Source organism: Podarcis liolepis, assembly GCF_965112155.1.
Source record: "Podarcis liolepis genome assembly, chromosome: 2".
Taxonomy (NCBI): Eukaryota; Metazoa; Chordata; class Lepidosauria; order Squamata; family Lacertidae; genus Podarcis; species Podarcis liolepis.
The window spans coordinates 83,102,271-83,127,824 of NC_139555.1; the positions used below are offsets into that span (position 1 = coordinate 83,102,271).

The following is a 25,554-nucleotide window of genomic DNA, read 5'->3' on the forward strand; positions in this document are numbered from 1 at the left end:
CATAACAGTAGCCTTCTGGATCAGTCCAATGTCCCAGGTAGTCCTATCTTCACAGCAGCCAACAATATGCTTGTAGGAAACCTGCAAACAGTACTTGCGCACAGGAGCGCTCCCGCATCCCTTGCCCAGTGATTTCCAGCAACTGGTATTCAGAAGTATTACAGCCTCCATCTGCCAATGGAGCACCACCAAGTGGATACCATCTGTCTCTGGTATGGTCCACAAAGAAGGCAAGAAGGGACAGGCAAAGTTGGGGAAGCAGCACAAGACTCGAGGCAGTTGCTGCTGATAAGTAGCATGCACTTTGACCCAATGTTTGCTTCCCCAAGTCTAGTGTCAAAAGTCCCACACAGTTATGCACAGGATTTCAGCCGCAGAATTATAAGCAAGAAGGAAGTTCTTCATAGTAAGAATTCCACTGGATACATGTTTTTATTTCATGTGGTTTACTGAATAAACATGGACAAAGTTTCTGTAAAAGTGAAATTTATTTGCCTTAAAAAAATACATTTAGAAAATAAGCTAATGTAGCTAGTTCCAATATACTATGCAATGCTTCAGTTAATGAAGATTTAATGGCCATATTTTTAAAATGCTACTTAGTTGTGCAAAACAGTGAGTTAAATATTAATGCAATAGTGGCATAATTGTTGAAGTCATCTTTTATACATGTTATTCTCAACTTCTGATTTGGAATTCATGTAAGTGAATATTAAAAATACATCTCCTTAAAAATACAGAGGGTAGTGTATAGCTAAAATTAAAGACTCTAAACAATGGTACAAAATGTCATAGAAAGGCAGTCTTTTTCCTACAACGGGCCTGAAATAAATGAATAAAATGTGGTGGAGTATTGATCATCATTAAATCTTGACCCAGCTGTTGCATTTCTGCTCCTAATGGTAACATACCACAATATACTGGTACATGTTAGAATTGGTATAACATTCTTGGAAGGTTCCTCCAAGTCCTATTTCATAAGAGTTATCAAACTCCTATGTTCTTGTGTTGAAAAAAAAAAGTTATGCATCTAGCAAGAATAATTTATTACAATGAGAAATGGCTCATTATGCATATATTTATAGTATATACATTAACCCTCTTCAGGTATTCTATTTCTCTGTAAAAGTAAGTGGAGTGGAGAGAAATGCACAAAATGTGTACTACCCAGAAGCTGGGAGCCTCCTGTACTTGTGAAAGGTCTCAAGATTTTTGAACCCCCAATTTAAAATCACACAGGAAGCATCCACAAACCCAGAAGGGCTCCCAGCTTCAGAAGTTTGTTCTCCAGCTCATGGAGGTTGAACTTAGCATACTTGTCCACACTTGTCTGTTGCTTTTACCTGTGGACAGAATACTTGAAGGTTATTGTTATAGCAGGGAATCACAAAAGGCTTCCCTAGAGAAACAGGAGATTAAAATCAGCCTCTTCTTACATAACCACATTCTTTGAAGGCAGTTAAAATTAAGTATTATGACATGATAGCAAAGCACCTAATGCATTTAACAAAATCGGGACGGACATTGATTTGATGCAAGTAGTATTCCTGTTGCTATTTAACTGACATACTTTGGTGTAAATGATCATCACCCCAACCCACCAAGGGGAATCCACACACACAGACCTGCTTTTGCACATGATCAGTCCCATGTATGCATAATGGTGCTGGAAAAGATAAAGCCCTAACTTGGGGCCAGGGAGGTGAGGTAGCTCTCTCTAGCCACCACCATACAAAGAAGGCTGTGGCTGTACTCAAGGCACTCTCGTCTCCCCATTCGTGCTTGGGCATGAGGGAGTAAGAGGCATTTAGTTCAGCAGCCTGGTCTATGTGCAACAAACTCCGCAACACATTCAATGTGTATTTTCTGGAATGGCCATTATGCAAAGTTTCTGTTAATCAACCTTTGCCATTTTAATCTTTGTGCCACAATTTAAAATTTAGACTTATGATAGCAAGCTTAAGACTTTAGACAAGAAGCACCCACTTAATTTTGTTTTCTTTTTTTAAGGGGGGGCACCACTAGTTTTATATTCTAGAAACATATCTGTGACCTGATAGGTAGTAAATTCACTATTACACTCTGTAATCTCAAGTCATTTGATTCAGATGTCTCAAAGCTGATGTGAGAGGGAGGAAAATCACAAGTCTGTGTGCTCCTCTTCCCTGGGCTTCCATATTCCTTTCCATAGTTTAAAATAAGCTTGAGCTGCTGTAATATCTGAACTGCATAGACTATGGTTACCTCTAATCACACCACCTCAAAACTAAGAATGAATCGGGTTTCAGTCCTGGGTGGGGACACAGTCAAAGTCGATTAAAAAAGCAATGTTTAGTTTCAGTTTTGTTTTTTAAAAAGCTCAATTCCCCACCTGTTTTTTTTTCAAATGTGAAATTTAGTTTTAAAAATGTAAATACGAAGTCTAAAATACCAACTAGGTTAATATTAAATAACCTCAATATAAGCATGTTGGCCCTAAAAGTTACACGTAAACTGAATACTGTATATTCCTATACAGTACCAGATCCATTGAATTAAATGAGGCTTTTCTATGTATGAAGAACTAATTGGATAATTTATCAGATATTAATATTTACATTCCACCTACACTTTGCCAAGTTACTTCTGTTGTATCAGTCATGGGCATTTCAGTTTTGATTGCTACTTTTGTTTGATTCTGTGAGGCTAGGGCTTGGCAAAAGCATAGCGAAACAGAAAGGAGCAACACTGGAGAGAAGACAATTGTCCAGTGTTCAGCTTCCTATACTCCCAAACTTAACCTCACAAACTGTCATGGGTGCCAAGTGCAAGAAAGAATCTACATGCAATTATTTTAAAAGGTTGAAGAAGGAAAGCACACAAAATATATGTAGTGAGGCAAAAGATGAAAGGCCTGGTTACAAGAATGAAACAGTATAAATGCTTATTTAGTTATAAATTAGTAGGGCCCCAGTAGTGAGATTTGCACCATTATTTAGGAAATAAGATGATTTATCCATGAGAATGATTTAAATCAGCCTTTTTTTCTTGCTGATTTAAATTGGGATTTGTACTGCCTTGATTTAAAATCAATACACCCTGCAAACAATGATAAGCAGTAACCCGAGTTTTCCCAGTTGAAATACTAGAGCAGGCTCCAATTATTGTAATTAGGAATGTGGGGCAAAGATATATGGACCTAACAGAAGGAAAATGGAGGAGTGTTCAAAACTACAGGGATGATCCCAATTGTTAAACCAGTGTGAGAGCCAGAGTGGTATACTAGTGGTTAGTAATGGACTAGGACTGGAAAGATCTGGGGTCAAATGTTCACTCGGCAATGACTCTCACTGACCCTCAACCAGTCACTATCTTTCAGCGGAGTCTACTTCAAAAGGTTGCTGTGAGGGTAAAAGGGTGGGGACTCATATACCGTGCCTTGAGCTCATTGAAGGAAAGGCAGGATATAAATTGAATAAATGAATTCACGTTTGGCCATCAGCTCTAGAATAACTGAACTGAATTATAATATTTAGTAGACTAGCATTTGAGATCTTAAGAGGAAGTAAAATATCAAGACGAAGTACTCACTGGACAGCTACTAGCTATTCCATTAAGTGTGATAGTCATTGAAACCAACAGGAATATTGCTTCCCCTGAGTTTAATACAATTGGGCAGATCAGCACCCATTTAAGAAGCTCTGCAGTGTCTGCACTGCATTGTGGAAGTTTAAGATGCATGCAGATGTTCAGTAAGAGCACTTAATTTTAAACATATGCAAAAAAAAATAAAAAAATCAGTTCCTTCCATATTCAAGTTGAACCTAAGGGGCTGCTTAAAATAATGTTTTAAGTATTAACGCGGTCCGTTTCCAGGACCATATCCTTTGCATGTCCACTGTTCTTTGCAAGTGCCTTTACACCTTTCAAATGTGCGATGTGGTACATATGGCTGCAGAAAAGTCCAGTTAGTCACGTTGAGCCCGTTTTGATGAGTATACCCTGTAAATCTTCTGGCAGTGCAAGAATAATTGAATCAATGTGCATCTGTAACTTTTCCACAGTGCCTGGTTTCACAGGTAAGTTTTCTCCATCAGCCTATAACCACAGAAATTGCAATTAAAAATTCATGGTCATCTTAAAAAAAATCCATAAGAAGTCAGCATTTATGAAAACAAGCATGACAGAAGAACCAGGAAAATACACACATTGGCTAAATATTAGTGCAAGCATCCAAAAAGAGACACAAAGTGGCTCATGTGTAATTGAGACTAAAAGGGCCTCAGTACATTCAGGATTCATGCAAGCTGAGCTCACTGTAGCTGGAACCTTCTCTTGGGGCATACCCTTGGCTGCCATCTGTTGATTTTGCTTTTTGTTTACAGATAAGCTTTCAACACTCTTCCAATTTTTAAGGGAGAATTTGCATACAGAAGGTCACAGGTTCAATCCCTGGCATGTCCAGGTAGGGTTAGGGAAATATTCCTCTGAAATGCTGCCACAGCTGTTCAGTGTGCACAATATTGAGCTAGGCAGACCAATGGTCCAACTTGACATATGGAAACTTCCAATGTTCTTATTTAAAATCAAGCTTTGGTTGAAGTGGTCTCTCACACTGAACAGAAGTGATAGTAGATTTAATTTAAAATTTAATGGAAAACACAACTACCAAGTATTCTCTAAGAATGTTTGTACAGTGGTGCCTCGCAAGACGAAATTAATTCGTTCCGCAATTCTCTTCGTCTTGCGGTTTTTTCGTCTTGCGATGCACGGTTTCCCATAGGAATGCATTGAAAATCAATTAATGCGTTCCTAGGGAAACCACCTTCAGACCAGGTCCGGGGACAGTCTGTCCCCCGACCTCTTCTGAAGGCTGGGGGGGGGGGACAGGGGCTTTTCTTTACACTGCCAGCCTTCAGAAGGCTGTTCTGAGGGCTGGCGGTGGGAGGGGAGGCCCTTCTTCCCACCTCCCGCCCCGCAAGCTCCGGGCGGCCGTGCTTCGGGTGACAGGCTGCCGCCCCGAGCCTCGCGCGCCCGGCGGGACCTCCTGCCGGGCGCGCAAGGCTTGCAGGCATTCGCCCGAAGCAAGGGGAGCTCTCGGAAGGGCTCCCCGTGCTTCGGGTGACAGGCTGCCGCCCCGAGCCTCGCGCGCCTGGCGGGACCTCCTGCCGGGCGCGCAAGGCTTGCAGGCATTCGCCCGAAGCAAGGGGAGCTCTCGGAAGGGCTCCCCGTGCTTCGGGTGACAGGCTGCCGCCCCGAGCCTCGCGCGCCCGGCGGGACCTCCTGCCGGGCGCGCAAGGCTTGCAGGCATTCGCCCGAAGCAAGGGGAGCTCTCCGAAGGGCTCCCCGTGCTTCGGGTGACAGGCTGCCGCAGGCTGCCGCCCCGAGCCTCGCGCGCCCGGCGGGACCTCCTGCCGGGCGCGCAAGGCTTGCAGGCATTCGCCCGAAGCAAGGGGAGCTCTCCGAAGGGCTCCCCGTGCTTCGGGTGACAGGCTGCCGCCCCGAGCCTCGCGCGCCCGGCGGGACCTCCTGCCGGGCGCGCAAGGCTTGCAGGCATTCGCCCGAAGCAAGGGGAGCTCTCCGAAGGGCTCCCCGTGCTTCGGGTGACAGGCTGCCGCAGGCTGCCGCCCCGAGCCTCGCGCGCCCGGCGGGACCTCCTGCCGGGCGCGCGAGGCTTGCAGGCATTCGCCCGAAGCAAGGGGAGCTCTCCGAAGGGCTCCCCGTGCTTCGGGTGACAGGCTGCCGCAGGCTGCCGCCCCGAGCCTCGCGCGCCCGGCGGGACCTCCTGCCGGGCGCGCGAGGCTTGCAGGCATTCGCCCGAAGCAAGGGGAGCTCTCCGAAGGGCTCCCCGTGCTTCGGGTGACAGGCTGCCGCAGGCTGCCGCCCCGAGCCTCGCGCGCCCGGCGGGACCTCCTGCCGGGCGCGCGAGGCTTGCAGGCATTCGCCCGAAGCAAGGGGAGCTCTCCGAAGGGCTCCCCGTGCTTCGGGTGACAGGCTGCCGCAGGCTGCCGCCCCGAGCCTCGCGCGCCCGGCGGGACCTCCTGCCGGGCGCGCGAGGCTTGCAGGCATTCGCCCGAAGCAAGGGGAGCTCTCCGAAGGGCTCGCCGTGCTTCGGGTGACAGGCTGCCGCAGGCTGCCGCCCCGAGCCTCGCGCGCCCGGCGGGACCTCCTGCCGGGCGCGCGAGGCTTGCAGGCATTCGCCCGAAGCAAGGGGAGCTCTCCGAAGGGCTCCCCGTGCTTCGGGTGACAGGCTGCCGCAGGCTGCCGCCCCGAGCCTCGCGCGCCCGGCGGGACCTCCTGCCGGGCGCGCGAGGCTTGCAGGCATTCGCCCGAAGCAAGGGGAGCTCTCCGAAGGGCTCCCCGTGCTTCGGGTGACAGGCTGCCGCAGGCTGCCGCCCCGAGCCTCGCGCGCCCGGCGGGACCTCCTGCCGGGCGCGCGAGGCTTGCAGGCATTCGCCCGAAGCAAGGGGAGCTCTCCGAAGGGCTCCCCGTGCTTCGGGTGACAGGCTGCCGCCCCGAGCCTCGCGCGCCCGGCGGGACCTCCTGCCGGGCGCGCGAGGCTTGCAGGCATTCGCCCGAAGCAAGGGGAGCTCTCCGAAGGGCTCCCCGTGCTTCGGGTGACAGGCTGCCGCAGGCTGCCGCCCCGAGCCTCGCGCGCCCGGCGGGACCTCCTGCCGGGCGCGCGAGGCTTGCAGGCATTCGCCCGAAGCAAGGGGAGCTCTCCGAAGGGCTCCCCGTGCTTCGGGTGACAGGCTGCCGCAGGCTGCCGCCCCGAGCCTCGCGCGCCCGGCGGGACCTCCTGCCGGGCGCGCGAGGCTTGCAGGCATTCGCCCGAAGCAAGGGGAGCTCTCCGAAGGGCTCCCCGTGCTTCGGGTGACAGGCTGCCGCAGGCTGCCGCCCCGAGCCTCGCGCGCCCGGCGGGACCTCCTGCCGGGCGCGCAAGGCTTGCAGGCATTCGCCCGAAGCAAGGGGAGCTCTCCGAAGGGCTCCCCGTGCTTCGGGTGACAGGCTGCCGCAGGCTGCCGCCCCGAGCCTCGCGCGCCCGGCGGGACCTCCTGCCGGGCGCGCGAGGCTTGCAGGCATTCGCCCGAAGCAAGGGGAGCTCTCCGAAGGGCTCCCCGTGCTTCGGGTGACAGGCTGCCGCAGGCTGCCGCCCCGAGCCTCGCGTGCCCGGCGGGACCTCCTGCCGGGCGCGCGAGGCTTGCAGGCATTCGCCCGAAGCAAGGGGAGCTCTCCGAAGGGCTCCCCGTGCTTCGGGTGACAGGCTGCCGCAGGCTGCCGCCCCGAGCCTCGCGCGCCCGGCGGGACCTCCTGCCGGGCGCGCGAGGCTTGCAGGCATTCGCCCGAAGCAAGGGGAGCTCTCCGAAGGGCTCCCCGTGCTTCGGGTGACAGGCTGCCGCAGGCTGCCGCCCCGAGCCTCGCGCGCCCGGCGGGACCTCCTGCCGGGCGCGCGAGGCTTGCAGGCATTCGCCCGAAGCAAGGGGAGCTCTCCGAAGGGCTCCCCGTGCTTCGGGTGACAGGCTGCCGCCCCGAGCCTCGCGCGCCCGGCGGGACCTCCTGCCGGGCGCGCGAGGCTTGCAGGCATTCGCCCGAAGCAAGGGGAGCTCTCCGAAGGGCTCCCCGTGCTTCGGGTGACAGGCTGCCGCAGGCTGCCGCCCCGAGCCTCGCGCGCCCGGCGGGACCTCCTGCCGGGCGCGCGAGGCTTGCAGGCATTCGCCCGAAGCAAGGGGAGCTCTCCGAAGGGCTCCCCGTGCTTCGGGTGACAGGCTGCCGCAGGCTGCCGCCCCGAGCCTCGCGCGCCCGGCGGGACCTCCTGCCGGGCGCGCGAGGCTTGCAGGCATTCGCCCGAAGCAAGGGGAGCTCTCCGAAGGGCTCCCCGTGCTTCGGGTGACAGGCTGCCGCAGGCTGCCGCCCCGAGCCTCGCGCGCCCGGCGGGACCTCCTGCCGGGCGCGCGAGGCTTGCAGGCATTCGCCCGAAGCAAGGGGAGCTCTCCGAAGGGCTCCCCGTGCTTCGGGTGACAGGCTGCCGCAGGCTGCCGCCCCGAGCCTCGCGCGCCCGGCGGGACCTCCTGCCGGGCGCGCGAGGCTTGCAGGCATTCGCCCGAAGCAAGGGGAGCTCTCCGAAGGGCTCCCCGTGCTTCGGGTGACAGGCTGCCGCAGGCTGCCGCCCGAGCCTCGTGCGCCCGGCGGGACCTCCTGCCGGGCGCGCGAGGCTTGCAGACACTCGCCCAAAGATTTTAAAATGCTGGGGGTCGGGAGCGAAGCGTTCGCTCCCGCCCGCCAGCATTTTGGGATCGCCTGGGGCAGCGGAGAAGTCTCCGCTGTCCCGGGAAGGCAGGCGGGGGGGAGCAGGGACCTTTGCCCCCCGCCGGCCTTCAGGAGAGGTCCAGGACCTCTTCTGGGGGCCGGCTGTGGGCGAAGGTCTTTGCTCCCGACCGCCAGCATTTTAAAAGAGGTCCCCGGAGATTTCCCTATGGGCTTTCGTCTTGCGAGGCAAGCCCATAGGGAAATTCGTCTTGCGAAGCGCCTCCAAAGCAGAAAACCCTTTCGTCTTGCGGGTTTTCCGTCTTGCGAGGCATTCGTCTTGCGGGGTACCACTGTAAATGCAGTTCTCTTCAGTAACTACATGCGACCACCAGAGGGATTTACTATCAAGAAAGCATATTCTGCAAGCAACTTTCTTCAATCTCAAGCAAAGCTGCAGGTAGGGAAATGTTGGAAGTACAGTAGTGATGTACCTTTATAATGCAAGCTACCCAAGGAATGGCTACTTAGATCTGCTGAAAAGCAACAAGTGTGCCCAGGGAGAAAATGCAAGGAAGCTGCCTCAAAAAGGGGGGCTTAAGTAGACACATGACAAAGCCAGCAATAAAAAGGGAGTAACAGTGCTAAATAAGAGAGAGAATGAACCTAGTATATGGACTATTGCAACCCACATCCTTCCAATCTAGCCAAGAAACTCAGCAGAGAAGGCTTATCAGTGCTCAACCTGCTACCTCCCACCCTTTTCTGGTCAGGAGTGGAAAGCATGCACAGAAAACGATAGCTGTGTGCTGGATTTCCCTAAGATCACTTTGGCTGCTGTGCAGGTTTTCTTCTGCTAAGAAGAGGAAGAACATTCACGTTAAATGTTTTCCGACAGATGGGGTTGTAGTATCTTAATTATGAGCTATTTCCATTGCCTAGGAAGGCAGAAGTCAAGTAAGACTAGCTCTTCCCATAGGACTGAGAATCTGCTCTAGAGGTCTCCTGAGTATCCTTGTGATTAAAGATGAAGAATTATGTTGGGCCTTTAGAGAGGCTTGATAATCCTGCTCTGTAGCTTTGTCCTTTCTCCTAGAGAAACCAAATAATGGAGCTTTTTTAAAATCACTACTCTTCCCCCTAATAATAGTACTCAAAAATGAGGCGATTGAGCATTCCAGCAGGTCTTAGGGACAGGTCCAGTACGACAAGTACAAGCTAAGCAGTGAGACTGGGGGGGAGATGGAAACCTCTCATTAGTGAATTCAAGCTCTGATGGAGTAGGTGATACTTGACTAGACTAGTAAGAATGAAACATAGCACAAAGCACTGATAATGGACGAACAGTACGTTGAATACATTTACCCACCAATTTGTCTACCTACCACTTTATCCTTTAATTTCAAAACTAAATCCACTGTTTCCACTTCAGTATGCTTCTGACTCCAGAAAAGCAAATCCTATCAGAAGAATATGTTCAAAAATCAGATTCAGTTAATTTCTTTACAATGAAAGCATGGGGGGGGGGGACTTTTATCATTGGAGCTTTAGGAAATGTCTTAAATGCCCACTTTATTGAGTGGTAGCCCCTGTACCTAAGGCAGTGCTGATCTCCCAAGGGTCCCTTGACTTTGGAGAAAATTTCAGAGGGCACAAAGAACTCAAGTTAGAAGACAGCAGCTGAAAAGACCCAATGTACATAAGGGAGAATATGCATAGCCCTTTGGATCCCAGCCATTAACAAATGCTACTCTAATCAGGGCTTATCCACACTTCCTCTTGTTCCACTACTTTCCCCCAGGGGAAGCTGCTCCTTAGCGCTCCATCGGAGCAAACAGGTATTTGGGTTTTCTCCAGCTTGCTGTTTGCTCATAATTTAGAGCTCAATAGTAGGTTTTTCCTGGGAAAGGAGTAGGGCAAGGGGAAAACTGCTTGGGGCCCATGCCTTCTAGGCACAGGGCAAATGAAAAGTGTGGAAATGCCCTCACTGGCCATACCATTTAAATTGGGTTTTCAAGGACAAATTATGCTTTTTATTTCTACAGAGAAGACAAGGAAGAAAAAGCTTAAAGCAAAGCAGTTTTTCCTGACCTCATTACATAGCGCTTCTAAGTGCAACGCCTCCAGCTTCTGTGTCATTTCTTTCCGCCGAGTCCTGAACCAGCCGTCAAAGTTGTACGATTTCAAAAAATGCCTTTAAGACAAAGGGGAAATTAGTTCTACTAGTGAAACAAGGTGACACTCCGAAATCAAAGTTACAAGATTGCTCTGCCAAGCATATGGCTAGAGGTTGACATAACGTACTTTCAAAAAGCTTTCGACAAGGTATCTCGCTAAAGACTCCTGAGTGAAGTTAACAGTTATGGAATAAGAGGAGCGGTTCACTTATGGATCAGGTGTTGGTGAAGTAGGCAGCAGAGAGTAGGTTTAAATGGACAGTTCTCTGAATGGGGGAGTGTTATTGGGTTGTTGTTTTTATTCTGATTTATATGTTGTTATGTTTTCTGTGAACCGCCCTGAGACCTCCGGGTATAGGGTGGTATATAAACTCAATAAATAATAATAATGTAGAAAGTGGAGTCCCCAAAAGGACCTCTCCAAACTGAGTGAATTGGGTGGTAAAATAACAAATGTAACACAATGAAAACAAGTGTAAAATGATGCACAGCACTACAACAATTTTTTTCACATACTGTATATGCTCAGGAGTTCTGAAATGGTGGTGACTTACCAGCAACAACACCTTGGGGTTGACCCAGCAGTTGGGAAAAAGATTAAATCCATGCTATATCATGCATCTATCACTATCATAATGCCATTATACAAATCTATAGTGCGACCACACTTGGAATACTGTATACTATTCTTCTTGCTTCAGCTCAAAAAGGTTTCTTTATTATTTCATTTATAAACTGCTTCCCACAAAACAAGCAGTTTAAAAACAAACAATACATAAGGCTTTGTACATCAGTACTAACACTTTGAACTTAGCCTGGTAGCCAACTGTTGATCAATTAGTCATGAAAATCCACTGATATATAAGACTCTACTAATGTGAACAACAAGTTAAACATATTTATAAAAGGGGCAACAACCATAACATTATTTTACAAAGTAGTTCAATTAGCATCAGAGGCAAGGGTTGTTTGTTGTTGTTTTGCTGCTTCCAAAATATTTTTAACATGAAATTTGGATGTCTCTCAGGCTGTAATCTTAGCAATAGTCAAGGTATAAAACAGAATTACCTGTAGAGTCCTATCCAGTCTCCTTTTAATCTAGAGGTGAGCTGAGGCCCTGCTTTCTCAAGAGTTTTCATAAATTCCTCTTGGTTGAATGGCTTCAACTGTGGCGGGCTCTATGAGAGAAACACAGCTATAAGCACAGAAGCCAGCAGCTATTCACAAAATGAATATTTAGGTTATCAATGAATTTTCACCTTCCAAGGTGATATGCTCTTTTGCAGAGGCATCAGGCTTGCTACGTATCGTTCCTAGAACAAATAGATGCAAAAATAATGATGTTGAATCTCTGCGTTTGGCAAATCCATATTATTACATTTCTTAAGCATTTTCTGATGGCTGTTCAAAAGCTGGCCTCAGAACCCACTGTGACTACTCTTCAGATTATTAACTTTATTTTAGCTTCTTAAAGGTTTAGATTACAAAGCCTTGGTTATGTTCATTGTTCAGTATAGAAGTGTCATAGACATAGCAGCTTACTAGAGGAATAATGAAGCTCTGGGTCAGTTCCAAAAAATAACGACGAAGGATTATGCTTTGAGCTTCTCCGGGACGCTTCTGCTGTACTCCCTAAAAAAGGCAATCACAGTAAACGAGGAGAACCTCAAGCTATAGCAATACACTGTTGATAAGGGTATCTAATATTTAACAGACTTGATACTAAGAGTGCATTCATATAGTTCAACTACAATTCTAAAATTACCTTTTGTAACTGCTTGATGATTTCTTCATCTCTGTTCAAGTATGACTTATAAGATGTATAAACACCTATGGGGGGAAAAACAACCACCATGGGATTGTCCTCTGGTTTTGGCCCATAACAATATTCTGCAAATAGTAGGTTATAGTGATGAAACATTACCAGGCTTAGAATCCAAAGTTTTTAAGTTCTTTAGCTTTTTCACTTTCACCTGCTTTGGTACTTCACCTGCCAAAATGAAGGAAGAGACACTGTGAGTATAATCACTCAGATACGAAGCTCTGAAGAGCCCGGGGCATGTTCATCCAAGAGGTTGTTGCACATCTTTTGGTGTAACCATGTAAAACATAAGTTTAATACAATTTTGTAAACAGCCAAGCTTACAAAATATTTTCATAGATGAAAACATATTTATTCAGCTTCATGCAGAGTTTTGTTGGTTTAAATGTACACTTCATCACATTTCAAAAAAGTTGGAAATACGTTATGAAAGATAGTACTTTGCATATTTTTTTCCTATCACTACTTATACCTATTCCAGTTCCGTTTTTGCAAAGTCTAATCTATAAAGTGACTTGAGTCAACTGAAGAGGCAAAACCAGCCTGTAGATTTTCATTAAATCGAAACCACCTCTCTACTTCTTAACAATAATGCCCCTATTATTTCACATTTTGTTCACATTTAACTAAGCTAAAGGAGGAAAGACAGTAACTTGTAATACTCTGTACACTGCAGAAAAAATCTTCAGTCAATTAAAAAAATTACCTGACAGTTTAATATCTCCTATTCGGATGATGTGTGGCCAGTGTTGCAGAGTTTTAGCAAAAAATGGATTCGTCACTCCTAATATGACAGAAGGCCTGAAATATGGAAGATTATCAATAAGATCAATAACCTCTGCATAGATTTAAAGTAACCACATTCCAGAGAAGTAGTCTGGATAGTCTGTTGTAGAAAACACCAATATTAGCCTCGTGATGAACTGAAGACTAAGGCTTGGATCTACAGTAGCCTTTCCATGAAGAGGAAAGCTCCTTTCATTGGTGCAAGGGGGAAGAGGAAGGACTAATTCAGGGGTCAGCAACCCGCGGCTCCGGAGCCGCATGTGGCTCTTTTACACCTTTGCCGCGGCTCCGGGGCAGATACTAGCGAGGGGAGGAGGCGCATTGTGTGCCCCAACACTCCCCACTGTTTTAAATGTCGCAATGGTTTTGCGGCTCCCAGTTTTTTTTTCTTCAGTCCAAGTGGCTCTTTTTGTCTTAAAGGTTGCAGACCCCTGGACTAATTAATTAATTTTTATTAATTTCAATAGGTCTACTCTGCGTAAAACTAGTTGAATGTCACCCATACATAGGAATTCTGGTATACCATATAGGATATTCTTTTCAAAGCAGGTCCCTAACTGCAAATTTATTTATTTAAAATATATACAATCATTTGACAATTATTAACAGTAATCAACAAAGCTGCTAAAGGGAAAAAAACCCCTTCAGGTCCACAATGTTCTACAAGAAAATATGACATAATGTAAAATTACAATGCTTCTTTTAAAAAAGAAAGACAAAACATACTTGAATCTTTTTTTATGGGATGGCACTACTTTCTTGACAATATTGTGTTAAGGGGCAACCTGTTTTCCCAGAATTTATTTCTAGAGTCCTTTGCAATTCTCACTCTTAGGTGTTATTTTTCCTATTATTACCATATAGGATCTTACTAGATTTAAGAAATGTTTATTCTGACTAGGAGGATGTCTTGACAGTCCTGTAATCAGAATTTGTATTAGTACAAGTTGAAACTCTATATACTGGAATATATCAAAACATCAGCTGCTTTCTATTTTCCATCTCTCAACACTAGACTCCATTAAAACAGTTGACTGTGGCCAGCACTGTTAGAAAACTGAAGGGCAGGGCTTTTGTTAAAGCTTCCTAGGCTAAGGTCCCTAGTCTACACGGATCCTTTAAAGTCAAGAGTTATGATTAAATGATGAGTCTAAATATCAAAACTGTATAATCCATTTTACTTACGGGGTCTGAGTACGAGTGGTATATTCTTTGAATTCACTGTCATGTATTGTAAAATAAGGCCTAAAATCACTATAGTACTTCAGAGGTGAGATACAGCTGTGAAACAGACACACAGAAGAAAAGTGTGTGAGTGGAAAGAGAGAGATTATTATAAATTTACTCAATAAATTATCAATTGGAGACAGGGTCTTTTCCATGATTTTGGAACATCCCCTACCCAGGGATGTCAGCTTGGTATTGACATTGTCCATTAGATGGGGGGAAAAAACTCTCTTGGGTTCTTACAGATAAATTTTGCTACATTGTTGCTATTTTACTACTGTCTTTCAAAATACATGCTACTGAACTGTTACCCTTATCCTAATAGAGAACATATTTTCCAAATGTAGATCCTTATGTGGCCAAAATAGCATACTAGTTAGAAGTATCAGCAGACTAAATGAGTGCTGGGGGAAGGGATGAATGGGGTGTCAAAGAAAAAAGCACAGCTGGTTCGCTGAAACTCTGAACAGGAACTCTCCACACTAAAACATTTTGTCCTGAGTCCCACTTGCTATTAATTTGATTCTATTTTTGAAGTGTTTGTAAGCTGCTTCGAACACTTCGCTTATTTTATACACTTCACTTATTTTAAAGTGAAGTACAGTGGTACCTCTGGTTACTCATGCTTCTGGTTACACATGCTTCAGGTTATGAACTCCGCTAACCCGGAAGTAGCTGCTCCTGGTTGCAAACTTTGCCCCAGGATGTGAGCAGAAATCGTGCACCAGAGGGAGACCCCATTAGTGAAAGCACACCTCAGGTTAAGAACGGACCTCTGGAACGAATTAAGTTCGTAACCAGAGGTACCACTGTACTTTAAAATAAAGGTATTTCTTTAAAATTAAAAAGACATCAACAAAATTTTTAGGGGATTAACTCCAAGTCTCCACCACTTGAAGTTATGGTAATCTGTCCTATTGGTTTCAGAGAGGCTTAAGCCCCGGTACATGGGGTCAGTTCCATCCAATACTGGTGGTGAAACACAACCCATGTCCTTCTTTCATCCAATTGTGTCTATCCACAGGGAGAACACATTTCTGCTTGCACAACAGTCCTTCCTTCCTCATGTAGACACCTCCAATGCCCCATAAATCTGGTCTGGAGGGTTGGGGAATGCTCAAGAAGAAGAGTTTGGATTTGATATCCTGCCTTTCACTCCCCTTCAGGAGTCTCAAAGCGGCTAACATTCTCCTTTCCCTTCCTCCCCCACAACAAACACTCTGTGAGGTGCGTGGGGCTGAGAGACTTCAGAGAAGTGTGACTGGCCCAAGGTCACCCAGCAGCTGCATGTGGAGGAGCGGAGACACGAACCCAGTTCCCCAGATTACGAGACTACCGCTCTTAACCACTACACCACTTTGGGGGCACACATGGAGGAAAGTCCAGCACTTCCAATCACACAATGTTGGATATCACTCATTATTTTGTAGCATTTGATAATATTAACTTCTCGGAAAAAATCACTGTAATTATTACTTAATCCACATTCCATGCTTAAAAGATAATGCAAATTACATCAGCTTGTGCAAGTAGGGTAGCAGGTGTTTCCTGAAGGTTTGGGGTTTGCACAATTTGTGGTTTTCTTTTAAGTGCCTTGGAAAACAAGAACCATTCTGGGTCACTAAAAAGGCAGAGGGTGAGGCTGGAAGCTCTGCGAAGACTCTTCTCAGACTATCAGCAATAACCCCCCCCCCAAGTATTACAGTTTTGCATGCTTTTCAAAACTTTTCTTCAGTTTCGCAGGGGTGTTGTCATTTTTAATGAAAACCAAGCAATTCCTAGGATTCTGCTAGAGCCTTCACATTCTGTGACTCATGGTGAGATCACAGTCATGCAGCTTTTTCGACTCCTCCATATGTTTACCTTACAAGTGCCAAAACGGTTTCTGAAGACTCCGATGGTGATGGTGCCATGACAACAAGCGGTTCCCCTAACAACACGAGCTCCCATAGCATCTGGATGTGAAAGAACACTGGCGAGAAACATCTGAAACAGATTTACAAGAATAGTCTTTTCTTCTTTTTCATTTTCTCTCTAGTTATAGCAGAGAGAGCGGGAGCAAAGAAAAAGAAAAGCAAAAAAGAGAGGCGGGGAGAAACATGCAACTGAAAATGTGACCTTGGCTCACAACCATCTTGAGAGTCTTAGATATGCCTGGCCGTTGAGGCTTATTGAAGGGTGTAAAAAGTGAGGGACAGGAAAGCCGCAAACATGAATTGTGGATAGATCTACAGCCAGAGGCCATACAACTACAGCTGTCCAGCTTTGGCCAGGTTATGTGGTGGCCAAATACAAAATTATTACACTGTGTTGCACCTGCTATAAAGAGAGCATAAAGGTGCTAAGATATTTGGACAGGGCTGCAGGAGCGTGGCCCAGCGGCAAGAAGAATATGAGTACTTTCTCCCTTTACACTCTTGCAAACTGTATCCCTGAGAAATGGCAGAGCTTATATTAAAGGAGTAATGAAAATCTGTGTTCTCAATGCACTCAACAGAGAGACTGAGAACACCAACATAACATCTCTCCTCAGAAATAAGCCCCACCGGATTAAATGAGACTTACTCCCAGGTAAGTGTATACATATTTGTAGGCATATTAATAATACAGTTAAATTAATTGCCACAACGTTTATAAATAATCCCTCCTTTTGTATGCTCTAGATTACCAACAACGCCTCGCTTATGCTCAATATCCATTTGCTAGGCAGTGATTAAAACCCACAGTGTTTGAAACTCTCTTTGATGGGGTACGACAGCTTCAGGACTTCAGAAAGATTAAGCCAATATGCCTTTCAGTTTTTACCTGAAGAGATCAACTTCATGGACAGTAGGCAACGCAATGGAGACCTGTGTGTCTGTCTAAAAGCAAAACAAAAAGCTTTTGGTCAAATTAGCAGCAGATCATGCAATAAAAGGCCGGGTGTACTGTGCTACTTTTAAAATAATGATGAACTCTCTTACTAAGTATATCGCAAAAGTCTTGATTGGCCGTGCTCTCTTATGGCTGCTGTCTTAAGCTTTCCTCACCTACCCACCCGCTCCCAGCCAGCAGGGCTTTATGGAGCATCAGGGACCCTGCTACATACACAGTCTACCATTCATGGCAGCTTGGGAGGAAGGCATGGGGCAGGCAGTAAGAACATTGTGCCAGCCTGGAGCACGATAGCAGGTAGCTTGGCCCAGACCCACTCCATTTGGGGGCTTTGGCTGGCTCCCACTGGTACTTCCCACCTAAATGTTCAGTGGCTAGCAGGAGGCTTAGCCAGGAGAGCTGGGCAGAAAGATACCTCTGCTCATTCCATCCTCCCAATCTGAAGTAAAGGGGGGTTGGACTTCTCTGCCTGTTGCCTACAGTGACTATTTTTTCTCAGTGAATATTTCAATTGATACCCTGAACGGAGTTTCACAACTGCTGCTCACTGGGTCAACATTTTCAATGGGCTATCTACTTATAACCCCAAGGTTTCGTTATTGGTCATTTGCCACCAGTTTCATGAACTGGTGTTCCATATGTTCCATGAACATATATATGTGCAATTAACATTTTTAAAATCCAGTGTACATCACTTTATACTTGCTTACACTGTATTTTATTTGCCATTTTATGGCCTACCCACACAGTTTGGAGAGATCCTTCTAGAACTCTCCACAATCCCTTTTTGGTTTAACTACCCTGAACAATTTGGTATTGTCAGTAAACATGGTTACCTCAACTACTCACCCCTCATTCTACATCATTACAGCTATGGTAGAAAAGCACACTTTACTTTTCTAAAGTAGGCTACTTCCTGCACACATCTCTCGTATCTCCCATCCAGGCATGCCAAAGGCCTTCTCAGAGGTCAATGAAACTTTTGAGCAGGGGGGGGGGAACCAACAGGGCCAGGGAGGAGTATGGGAAGAGTCATAAGAGCCAAATAGGGAGGCTTAGAGGGCCTCAATTAGCCACTGGCTACAGACCAAGGTCTACAGACCAAGCCTGTGCTGGAGGGATGATATGTTAATATATGAATTTTATGTTTTAAAGGGGCTTCAAATAGCTTCTTAAGGTATTAAGGATTAAATTAAGACACAGGGCTTGGAGGCAAGCTGTACTATGCTTCAGTTTTAACAGACAGAAAAGCTTATGGAATCTAATCTATGTTTGCAAAAAATGTTTGTGCAGATTTCCACTTTCCAATTCCTACACTACAGTTTTGTACTTGCAACTCTACAGCTAGTCCTCATTTACAGAACACACATTCCCTTATACTTAAGGTCTGGAAATAACATTTGAAAGTCAGCCCCTTGTTTTGATAGAGTATTTAAGTGGCAGGTGAACCATTCACTACCTGCTGTGTGGACTGTAATACTTGGGTTGTTCCAGGATTGTCGTGGCAGGTAGGAATCCGCACCTTAGGAAACAGATATTATATGCTTCATTTATTATTAAGAATAATACAAATAACCTAATATGCTAAGAGGCATCAGCCACTTCTGAAAGCAATACTTAGCTAGAATTATATTGGTACAAATATTTATTATTAATGTTTTTTATTCAATTTTGATATGACCCTTCATCCAAGGATCACAGGGTGGTTTACAATATAAAAACATAAAAATGTGTAGCATTGTAACAAACAAACTAAAATATTTTTCCCTAAAAACCATTGCGTCAATCTCAACATCCCAACCTATGGGTACTAGCCCTGTGAACATCTGAAGTCTTCAAAGAAATTATGCAAAGAACAAACAGGGAGACATACTGAAGCCACTATTAATTACTTAAGAGCAATAACAGAGATTTTAATTTTAAAAAACACAGAAGTAAATTAAGTAAATACTAACACAATGTCCATTTCATGAGTGCAGGTACAGGCCTGATCTAAATAAATACTCTTCAGTAATATGGATTTCAATAGGTCAGTGTAAATTACATGTTTAAATTACTCCAACTGAAATAATCCAGCTTCAGGAGAATAAAGAAACACATGCTGACAAGTCTAAATATGATGGGGGAAATTCAAGTTCTAGAATACCAGAATTTTCATACATATCCCTTCTATTCAAATACACCCTCTGCTCCTACCCATTATATGAACCTCACAAGCATAAAATCAACGCAAACATACAGGGATTACGGTTTTGAAAAATGTTCGTTGCATTGTTACAAAGCCACAGCATGAATTCATACAGCAAACAAGAAGGGAAGAGGCTCAGCATTACCTTCATTACAATGCCCATAATAGGCAAATGTAAGGTTTTTCCTGGGACTGGTGGTGGCCATCTATCAATATCGCTACAAGCTGAAAAATAATAAAGCAATAGGATTTGCATGTAAAAACAACAACAAACCCTCCCTTAACAAATATCTCTTAAGAGTTGTGGTTTATGAGACCTACCAACAACCCACCCTGACCAAGGCTACAGCTTCTGTTATGCCATATGGCTTCTCAGCGGGCAAACTGGCAACCCACACATGAATAAACACCTTCCAACCTACTGATCTTCTCGGCTGCATCCCCCCCCCCATCTGAATGCCATATATTCATAGTGCACTGCAACTTTAAAAGGTCCCCAGAACGGCACAAATGTGCAGTTAACTGTAATTTGCAACAATAGTACCAACCTGCTTCCAAGAAAGGTTCGTTTTTTTCAAAATATTCAGGTGCAATTTTTCCAAGCACAGTGTGAAAAATGTGGCTATAAGGCAGCTTGCTGATCAGAACCAAGGACTAGTACAGGAGAAAGAAAATAATCTGAAATTAATCTTTCCTCAAGCCAGTACTGGTATTTAGAGTTATAAATTAAGCATCAGTTCCTCACTAAATACTTATAATGCCTATAATTAGCTGTTACTTTTTATTCTGCTACAAGCAGTAACATTGTTCCTAACCTAGATGATGCACCTATTATGTGACAATGTCTTAAATGCGGAGAAAGTCCATGGGGCAAACTGTGATTTTGAGCAAAGCATCAGCAGGGATGGGTGCTAATCTCTCCCTGTTTACCAATCCCCCATCAGGGGCGAACAAAGGCTAACCAACACCCGGGGTGGGGCAAACCGCTGGCTGCGCACGCGTTGTGCCACTATGTACGACGCATGCGTGGCGTGGCTACGTACGATGTATGTAGCAGTTTGCTGCCAGCGCCGTCCAAGCGCCGTATGGATGGTAGCGGGATCCTATGCTTGCAGCTGCAGCAGTGGCGGAGGGATCCCACCACTGTCCATACGGTGCTCGGGGCTGCGCCGGCGGCAAACCACTACGTACAATGCATGTGCGGCGTCGCTACATACAGCACATGCGTTGTATGTAGCGGTTTGCCGCTGGTGCCACTCGAAAACCACACGGACAGTGGCAGGATCCTCTGCCCGCGGGGTGTCTTCTTGTCACCCCCCTAGACATGGCACCCAGGGCGCACGGCCCCCCCTTGCAATGCCACTGTCCCCCACGTCAAGTTGCAATATCCCCCTGCCCCGTGTTTCCCCCTGGGGGTTCAAGGTTTTTCTACTAACATGCATTTGGAAACTTGTGCATAACTAGATCTAAAAAAGGGAGAGATTAAATATGTTGTTCACTGCATTGGGGGTGGGCGGGCCAAAAAGCAAATATGGAAACAAACCAGATTGTCAACAGTAAATCCAGCGAATCAACTACACAATTTGTAATCCAATGATTCCTTTACTTACTTATCTCCAAGACTGTACATTGGATATATTACTTTGCATTTATGCATGCTGGTTTTAGTCTGAAAATTAACAGCCAAGACTAAAGGCATTCACCTCTCATTCTTAAACTCATTATATGATTTCAACAGAACTTATTTCTTTCCAAAACTAGATTACCTTCTGGAAGTAGCCTCTTTTTAAGGTTTTGTCTTGTACTTGTCTGAAATATACATAACCATAATAATATGCAGGATCCTTCTGTAAAGAAACCAAAACCTTTACTGCTTTTAAAAAACAAATACATTCCATAATACTTTATACTTTCTGAGCAATATTTCAACTTTAGGGATGAGTCAATTATGTACAAAAATAAAATGAGAATAAGCCTCCTTCTCATAAGAGAATCAGTTTTCATATTTCATTTTGCTTAATGCTATATATGGCACTATAAAAATACTTAAGTCTTCAACTCATCTGAATATGAAAGGTAAGAAAATCCATTGTTATAACTTAGAAGCAAATGTTTTCCAAGATTGTTGAAAAAATCTTTGCATAGTTTAGCTATATTTTTATAACTAGGAATCTGAACACAGAAAGGAGGCAAATAAAAGCAAGCCTGCTATGAAATAAAAAATGCCTCCATTTAACTTGGGCTGTGATTCTAACTATATTTAAAATAAAATAAACTTTCAAATAAATATACTAATCATTCAAACTACTGAGATTTAAATTCTCTTAAAGGCTTGAATAGGTTACCAATAGTAAACAGTAATGGTTTACAACTTGGTGTTCCTGGAACCCTCTGCATTTTGCAACCATAGGGGGGTGCTGAATGTATTCTAGGGCATGTATAGGAAACCTGTGGCCCTTCAGCCCCAGCCAGCATAACCAATACTCAGAGATAACGGGAGTTGGAGTCCAGCAATGTCTGGAGGATCACAGGTTCCCCATTGCTGCTTTATGGTCAACTGATACACAACTGAATGTTCACCATAGATACTCCTCTGCAATAATCAGGAATTATTTGGCAGACAAACTGAGAAAGTAGGGGTTTCCCCAAAACAGAACATTTGAAAACACTGTACATAGGAACACTGAAAACAAATTTCCAAAGGATGGAAGTATTTGCGGAAGATTAAATATGCTATAATAGTTAATATTTCCATGCCACCAGAAATAATATGTTGATCATTAGAAGTTACATGACTCAGTACACCACCAGCTATTTGCTGAGCCGTGCCTCTTGAAGAACAAGTTTCAGAATGGACCTCACAATTTCATTATGAAGTATCAGCGCAATACTTGCTTGCCAGTTACAGAAAAGCACTACAGTATAATGTTTGGCCAAGTGAAGATAAGCTACTTTCCCAACCTTCAAGTAAATGGGTAGGTCTCTGTCAAACTGGTCCAGTAGACAATGCCATGAAAGCTTTCTGCTAGAAGACTGTCGAAATCTAAAACAAAATTGTGTGTCTCCAAGGCAACCTAAGCCAAAAGGAAATGGGGGGGGGACACACACACACAAAGTAAATACAATCAATAAATACATTTACTGAAATGTCCCGTCATTTTGTGTCTAACAGCAGCTAGAGTGCATCAGTAGGAGAAAGACAAAGGTCTGGTGTAGCTGTGCTGTTTTCTTTTGAAAGACAGAGAGAGCACCCATACTGGGACAGCCGAAGCAGGATGCTGTGCTTCTCCATTAGACTAATATAGCAGCACACTATGGTTTTTGCAAATTCTAACTTTCCTCTCTTGGCAGAAAGAGAGAGTGCACACACAATACACATGCTTAGTATACACCAAGAGTGGGTCCATTCCTGCCTGTCTACACTAATATGCATTAGAGGTTGAACAGTACTGGAGTTCCTACCATTGCTGTCCAAACCACAGGAAAACGGGGTAATGGTTTGAATAGTTGAAAACGAGTCATGATAAAGCTCCTGTCTTAGTTCTGCAAAGTTTCCACAGGCAGTATTAATGTGGTGTGGCTTCCTGTCCCATTGCCCGGCTTACATTCTGTGCTTAAAGGGAGATCGTCGAGAGCTGCCACGGTATTATTACCTGTTAAAGCAGGGGTGGGCAAACTAAGGTCCGCGGACCGGATCAGGCCCAATTGCCCTCTGGATCCGGCCTGCGGACGGTTCTGGAGTTGCCACTTGGATCGGCGTGATTGCCATTTTTTTCACGATTTCCCCCCTCCTTCCCTCACGCACACAGCACCGGCGCCTCCTCCCTCCCTCTTGCTGGCTTCTCCCTGCCCTGCGGAGGAAGGGGGCTGGGCTTTAATAGGAAGCCTCGCCGCCCACCTGGGGAAAGCTGGCACAGAAAGGAGAGGCGCTGGCGTTGGCTCCCAACGGCAGGCAGAGTGGCGGAGAAGGTAGGCAGGGGGAGGGGAGGGCTGGGGGAGAGGGGGGGAGAGAGAGAAGCCCCCTCCACCCTGCGCACTCAGCCCGCCCCACCAAAAGGACTGGGGGACAATGAACCGGCCCCCTTGCAAAAAAGTTTGCTGACCCCTGTGTTAAAGCAACTAAACTTGCACTCTCTGCAGCAACTAGGAAGCACCATATTTAAATCCATGCAATTTAAAACTGTGGATCCAGTAGCACGGGAAAATTTTACCCGAACAAGGTTTAGGAAATACTAACAAATTTGTATCTCATATGCCAGAGCTGGAGCTATACCAGATATGCCATAATGGAGTAATTACAAATAAAACAGAAGTAGATAAACTGTTTAAACTTCTACAAAAAAAAATGATTGTTTCTCCCATCTCTTATTGCCAGTGGCTCAGTATAATGACCATTCTGTTTTCCATGCTCTACACTTCAGAAGCAGAACAAAGAGTATTAAGTACTTGCTGGTTTATATAGGGATAATGCTAAGCTAAACAAGATATTGATTAAGAACTGCAAGGATATATATACACTATCTTAGTACAAGAGCTGGACTTTGAACTATTTATCCAATGGGCTGGGCAATCTTTGGGGCATGTGTATAGGCATTTTTTTAAAAATACATTTGATATTTTTTTTAATATTAAAAAAAAAGCTACGGGACAACAAAAATGTACACATAAGGGTAAAAGCTCATCATTTAAGGTTACAATTATTTACACTACAAATTGATTCCCAAAATTCCATATTCATACTCAAATTTCCATCTCTAAGTTTCTCCAGTTAATATTTAACTGTAACATTAGCTCAATATTAAGAAATTATAGCAGCAGCAAACCAGACTCTTCCTTCAGTAAAATGCTGATCCAAAACAGGTTATTGTTTTGCTAAAGAGCAATCATAGAGACCTTGATTCTTGGGGTGGAAAATCAACTTTAAAGGGAAACACAAGTTGTAACTAACTGATTTTTGTTGCAATACTGGTATAAAAAGCTGTAGCTAATAACGTGTCTTGAAAGAACTATTCAACAATAAATTGAATAGGAGAGTTACATGTAATTTGATCAAGATTCCCCAGAACATTGTTAATGCAGTATCATACAAATTGGCTACTACATCACAGGGAACTGATTATCCAATTCTAAGGCAAAAAGCAACTTCAGTACTTAGAGACTATAAAGAGGAAAACTTTCCATGTGATGGAGTACAGGATTACACAAGGTGAAATAAAATACAAAATTATAAAAGTTAATTATTGGTTTGGCCAGGGCCAAAATCATGGAAGGACCTATGCAGGCCAGTGTCTCTCAACCCTTTCCTTTATAAAAAGAAAAGAAAACCAGCTTAGAAAAAAACGACAAAATAGGCCTCTAGCCCATTTGCTTAGAAAGAAATAATAGCATAAATGTAGCTAGGAGTATACCAAATTGCTCTCTAAAATAGAAAGCACACATTCGTTGGAATGGTTGTCCATTAGGTAGCACAGCATGGGGAGGCAGGCTGATGCACAGGCCGGACTATGTTTCCGCCAGATTCACGGCCCATTTCTGCTCATACCTAGGAATTCCAGATCCATACTCTTTTGCCATCAACGTGCTCTGCCATGTCCTACCACCACACCCAGGGAACCTCCAGACATACGTATATTATGAAACCAAAAACATAAAAAGAAATGTGAGAACTGAATCAACAGTGCTGATTCTGAACAACAATGAGATTATGACTAAGGTTGGTGATACCTGTTTTCATAAAGAAAAAGCAAGTATAATATAGGTGCTGAACATTTTAAAATGAATAAATAAAACAGCCAAACTTAACCACCTCATAATTTAAAAGAATTTATTTCTTTTTGATGTTCCAACATGAAAAGCATGTACAGTAGTCCCCAACTTACGCAGGGCTTATGTTCTGGAGATCGCACCTAAAGCCAAAATCATGTATAGTCAAAACACACTGAGTGCAATGGCAGGTGGGATTGTCAAAGTCATTATTCCCAGAATCTTGCCCCCTTTCCAGTTTTTCTCATTTTTAAAATTGCCATAAAGCTGAATGTGCACAAGTGAAATGTGCGTAAGTTGCTGGCTTTCTGTAATGTACTTGTAGATAAGCACCTAGTTATGCAATGGGAGTCTGGAATTGCCCAAAACCAACCACACTGAAAATATCACCGACTATTGCAAAGTGATAGAGGGAAAAAATGCTGTTCACTACTGAGTGCTATTTTTTTCAAATCCTATCCATGGGGCGTCCAGTTTGAAATGTTTTATTTTGC

General features: G+C 44.9%; 1 protein-coding gene across 2 annotated transcripts in view; it reads right to left on the minus strand.

Annotated features, from left to right (window-relative positions):
* Positions 1-469: 469 nt before the first annotated feature.
* The window catches only part of DENND6A (DENN domain containing 6A), a 30,260-nt gene continuing 5,175 nt past the window's right edge, over positions 470-25,554 (minus strand). For both annotated transcript variants that reach the window (XM_083489335.1, XM_083489336.1), the window contains exons 4-20: positions 22,259-22,371; positions 21,064-21,144; positions 19,846-19,951; positions 19,443-19,522; positions 18,569-18,631; positions 17,041-17,096; positions 16,099-16,221; positions 14,194-14,289; positions 12,929-13,023; positions 12,325-12,390; positions 12,166-12,230; positions 11,943-12,032; positions 11,660-11,713; positions 11,469-11,578; positions 10,315-10,417; positions 9,609-9,683; positions 470-4,077 (exon numbers count right to left, since the gene is read on the minus strand). In XM_083489335.1, the coding sequence (XP_083345461.1) occupies positions 3,952-4,077; positions 9,609-9,683; positions 10,315-10,417; positions 11,469-11,578; positions 11,660-11,713; positions 11,943-12,032; positions 12,166-12,230; positions 12,325-12,390; positions 12,929-13,023; positions 14,194-14,289; positions 16,099-16,221; positions 17,041-17,096; positions 18,569-18,631; positions 19,443-19,522; positions 19,846-19,951; positions 21,064-21,144; positions 22,259-22,371 (1,502 nt within the window). In that variant the 3' untranslated portion in view covers positions 470-3,951. The remainder of the gene's footprint in view (positions 4,078-9,608; positions 9,684-10,314; positions 10,418-11,468; positions 11,579-11,659; positions 11,714-11,942; positions 12,033-12,165; positions 12,231-12,324; positions 12,391-12,928; positions 13,024-14,193; positions 14,290-16,098; positions 16,222-17,040; positions 17,097-18,568; positions 18,632-19,442; positions 19,523-19,845; positions 19,952-21,063; positions 21,145-22,258; positions 22,372-25,554) is intronic.